Source organism: Morone saxatilis, unplaced genomic scaffold, assembly GCF_004916995.1.
Source record: "Morone saxatilis isolate NCDOM2014 unplaced genomic scaffold, NCSU_SB_2.0 Contig21, whole genome shotgun sequence".
NCBI lineage: Eukaryota > Metazoa > Chordata > Actinopteri > Moronidae > Morone > Morone saxatilis.
Genome location: NW_023339774.1, coordinates 11998259 through 12003260, shown reverse-complemented (window position 1 = coordinate 12003260; position 5002 = coordinate 11998259). Strand labels below are relative to the sequence as shown.

The 5002-nt window shown below is 39.7% G+C and overlaps 1 protein-coding gene across 1 annotated transcript in view; it reads right to left on the bottom strand.

Annotated features, from left to right (window-relative positions):
- Positions 1-1139, bottom strand: part of cplane1 (ciliogenesis and planar polarity effector 1) — an 18755-nt gene extending 17616 nt beyond the window's left edge. The window contains exons 1-4 of the mRNA XM_035668550.1: positions 1054-1139; positions 528-681; positions 301-436; positions 104-223 (exon numbers count right to left, since the gene is read on the bottom strand). Coding sequence (XP_035524443.1) covers positions 104-223; positions 301-436; positions 528-608 — 337 coding nt within the window. The 5' untranslated portion in view covers positions 609-681; positions 1054-1139. The remainder of the gene's footprint in view (positions 1-103; positions 224-300; positions 437-527; positions 682-1053) is intronic.
- Positions 1140-5002: the final 3863 nt, after the last annotated feature.

Sequence of the window (5002 nt, the reverse complement as noted above, 5' to 3'; positions counted from 1 at the left end):
ACACACTGGACCTTTAATGTCAGCCCTATTGGTAACCATGCAATTTAAGAAGAATGCTGGTATGAAATGTACAGTAACGTTCACACACATGTACTGTGCATACCTTGAACGGCAGTAATCATATGAACTACTTCTGGGACTGCTGCTGCAGTCTTCAACAAGTCTTTATCCTTGTTCCACAGAAACAGCTCTCCTGAGACCAAAAGTCCACAAAGCCACATACCTGAAAAACCACAAGAGAAACGTATTATCAGACTGACAGGTGACAAGTGTTTCGCTTTGAGTTTACAAAGAACTCACCATTGTGAGATGAAGCCATTGTCATCACACTGTTGAGCAAAGGATGGAGTTTAGGAGTCCTCTTCTTGGTGCGACCAGACACCATGTTGATCTCACTGATCCGTTTGTCATCTAGCAGGAACACAGACTCCTTCTCCTGTAACACAACACAGGTCCACAGTCATGTTAAGATAAAGAGGGCCCAGCTTTATTATTGTCACTGGCTGAAAACACGTTACTGTCCTCACCTTCCCAAGCCAACAGAACCGCGGCCATGGTTTCTTCCGTTTGATGCTGGATGACAAAACAACCTCCAGCTTTAGCTCCATGTTTAAAAGACAGCATCGGTTCTCCCTCTTGACTACCCACTCAGGAAGACTTCATCCAGATCGCAGGATCCCACTAGAAAGGCAAGACGATAGAAACGCACAGGTTAGCTGACAAGCGTATTTGTATTTGCTGGGATTCGCTACATAGCTCTTTATAAATATCATTATTAAATATCCCATGAAAACATTACACGTTCAAAGAATCAGGCGACATTTACTGACAACGTTAAAGTGCCGTGTTGTTAGCTACCATCCGTTGTTTGAACGAACAAAACCCATCAACACCAACCATACTGTTCACTAGCCTTAGCCACCTAGCTGACTGTGCTTACTGCGCGGAGCTTTTATTCGTTCCCCTGAGCACTTCCGCTACACCGGTTATAGTCTAATATTAAACATGCTCACATCTTTTGGTCACCACATTGTCAATAAAAACATGTTATACCGTCGCTAATCGTGAAATATTTCGAAACTCCCTCCGCTACAGCGGCCAGAACTGTTTCCCATGATCCTCTCGGAGGAAGCTTCGACGCGTTGCCGTAGGAACGTGACGTGGGCGGACGCCTTGTGGGAGACAGTGAGAGTTTTATCCTCAACACAAGCAACTTCACACACAGTTGTTCATTACCGAATATCGTTCATTTCCAGTCTGTACTGTTCGTTGAATAACACATCTCTTTCAGCTTTCATGGCACAAGAATAGGAGGTATCCATAAGTGGCTGTATAACTATCTTTTCATTATTATGCCATTGTCTCCTTACATTTCTATGCAAGGTTAAGGGCTTTACTGATTCCCTACAGCATCCTTATAAAGAAGCAGGTGTTTGTTAATTGTTTTTTTTTGTTTGCTTCTTGCTTTTTTATTTAAGCCAGTGGTGTTCTCAAACATATTCAGGGGCAGGCATAAAGAGCCCCAGATAATTCAGGGCAGGGCCTGTTCATGTCAAACACAATAAATACAGGGCATACAAGTTGGTTTGGCCTAAAATTGAATTATTGAATAGGCATTTAAAACAATAATGGGGCAATTTTAATTGTTGCACAAGCATACTTTAGCCAGCAGATGGCAATGCTATAACAGAAACTACTGCTAGGTATGTATACCCAGCATAGCAAAGTGTTTTTGAATTCACATGTAAGCCAGTTCTGACCAGAGCAGAAGAGATCACTGGGGCAGATAAACGGTGGCATAAGAGGCTTTTTGTACTTTGTCTCTGAGCTATTGCAGATATCTCTCCACAAGGTCAATTTTCTCTGAGGAACGTGCACACCTATTAACTATCTGAAAGTTTGTGTGCAGTAAGCGGTTTTCTTCACCATTAACATGCTCTGGGTTGTGTGAGCTGTTAAGCAATAAGGTCCCTTATTGGCTTGTTACAGAGAGTTATTAGGTTTGCCCCCCGGCCCCTGCTGGTATTTAATTACCCTTGCACTCTCTCCTTTTCATCATGATGGAGATGACGGCAGCCATTGCCAATAGGTGAAAGAGGAGACTTCACCAGACCTTAATTGGTTCATTTGCCTCTGCCTGCCAGGCGCAGATGGAGCTCTTTATTACCGTCACTGCCAGGTTCGTTCTGGTCTGATGAGAACCGTCTTAAGAGTGAGAGCTTGACAGCATATGAGAGCATGATGACATTGCCAAAATGATAATCAGGATGTGCACAGTTCAAAAAAACAAACATTCACTATACAGACTTTATGTATTCATAATTGAACTCTTTTGTCACCATTGTGTTATGTTAATTCAATAAGACTAATACTAGAATATTATTGTCATGCTTATGAGCTTATTGTTAAAATGCAGCTGGGTCCGGGAATTCAGTAACATCCTATTCCTCAATAATGCTTTATTGTAATAGCTGTGTTTAAATTGGTGCATGTGTGTGTGTACATGTTTACAGACGTTGCAGATGGGCATAAATACATGTTCGTCTTGCCAAGCGTCAGCCTGTTTTTGAGATATTTTAGTCCCTCTGCGTGTGTTTATTTACATGAATATCATTTAATTGTAAAACTGTCTTTACACAGCCAAATATGACATAACTGAGGAATATATGGCAAGAACACAAAATGCAAATGCTTTAGAATAAAAATCAAAATGGTGGTGTTTAAAAACGTATGAAGTAAGCAAATGTACAAGTCATCTGAGCACTTTTATATGCTTCTGAACTTTAACACATTTTGGTTAGAATTTGCATCTTTCTCTGATATAGAATCAGACATAACAATAATTGAATTTGCATAACATACCTGTTGCTAATTACATCACTAAATGGAAGTAGCCTATTACCTTGCAAATCCCAACTCAATTTGTTAATCACTGATGATAACACACGGAGGTTAAGATTGAAGGTAAATCACCCAACACTGTTTTCACACCAGAAAGAAAAATTCTTAATGAAATGAGTAATGTAGGTCTGTAATTCCTAATTACTATTTATTTGAATGTTTCCTGCTCTCTCAACAAAGCATGCCTGCCCATAAGGGGGTTGTTGATTTAGGATTTCTGCATGATCAAACTGAACAATCACTACATGTGGATTTCTAGAGCTCTCGTCATGTGTTTGACCAAATCAAATCAAAAAATTAATTTATTTATAAAGCACATTTAAAAACAACCCTTGTTGACCAAAGTGCTGCACAGACCAGAGCCATTAGAACAACGTGGTTAACTAGAGTACAATAACACATCTATATCTTCTAGTGTTCAATACAGGGACATTAGTTGGCATGGTAACCTCATTTGCCATCCGATGGCCTCATTCATACTGAAAAATGACAATCAGGAAGCTGTAAAGACACAATTCAATATTCTTTCTCACAACAACAGCGGGGCAGAGCACGTCTGCTGGCTTCTATCATCACATGTTTGTTGGGAAGATTTATTAGTGTACAGGGTGCTGAGTCCAGCATTGTGTTAAATATTGACAAATAGGTGTTCAAAGTCTAATTGAGCATTTGAGGATTTAAAAAAAGCAGGAAAAGGTGAGAAATGCATGCTGGGGTGTTTCCACTGAGGTAGGATGAGATGTCACAGATGCCAAATTTGAGATTGACCAGTCAGCTGTAAGGAACAGTTCAACATTTTGAGTTAGACAAGAAGATTGATACAACTAACAAGAAAGCAAAATGTCCCAAAATGTCTAATTATTCCTGCAGAGGTGAGTGCAGCTGTGTCAGACGTATATATGCTGGAACTGGGGCCTTTCCACATGCAGCAGACATTTTGACTTATCGTAGCAGGAGAAGCACAGGTGTTACTAACAACATTAACACTGCTGAGGAAATGGCACACTAAATCATTTTTTCAGCAACAAATTGTGGCAAGCTCTTATCCTGAGATATTTCAAACCTGGGAAACAGGATTTGCAGTAAAATTAGTTCTCTGCTGTCAACACACATTAGTCGTGAAATGATAATTTGCATTGGAGAGGTTTTCCTGTATCATCCATGATCTCTGTTGACTGTGACAGATAGGTGCTGATTCAATTTATGAAGCTACATGGTGTGGTGTTGCTGCGTTGGACTGCATTATATTTTAAGGTGTTAATTATTGTGTCTCCCCAGCAGTGGTGGAAAGTAATAAAGTACACTTATTCAAATATTTAAGTACAATTCTTAGGTACTTTATTAGTTTTTTACTTATATATATACTTTTCCAATAGATTTATTACAGAACTCAGCTTGGCTTAGAGAGTTATTCACATTTTACATGCAAAATATTTGATGAATGTAAAATATGCTGAAAGATAAAAAAGTAGTACCTTCAAATTATGCCTTTATAATAAAGTGAGAATCAAACAAACTAATGTTTATGATAATACACACATTGTGGGCATTCTTTTAAGAAAAACTTTTACTTTTCATACTCATGTTGACATTTGGATGGAGGACATTTACTTGTAAATCAGTGGTCTTTTACAATGTGGTATTATTTCCTTATCCAGTGCACGTTTCCTGCCTCCCTATCCCCAATGCAGCTTTTTGCTTCCGGCTTTGCTCCCGCACACCTGATCCAATTAAGAGTTAATTTGAAGCCCTGCTGATTGGCTGAGCTACAGAATCCCATCTACTGCGCAGACCAGATGTGTACCTTTCTTCATCAATCAGACGTACAGGAAGCGAGATAAACCCCAAAAAAACAAACAAAAACAAAAAAAACTTGCGTTTGTTTTGGATTAAATATCAGATGTTCCTTCTCCTTTAAATTTTTCCGCGAAATAGCAACGTGCTTACTTTGACGGGTTTGGCATCACGGCAGCGGACCGCCTTCTCTTTCACACGATTGGCCGAGCCGTGGGAATATTCAAATATGGCTCTGATTGATTGGCCCAGAGCCGGTTTCAACAGCGCAAAGGGACTCATTTCCATTCCGACATCACTCTCCGTG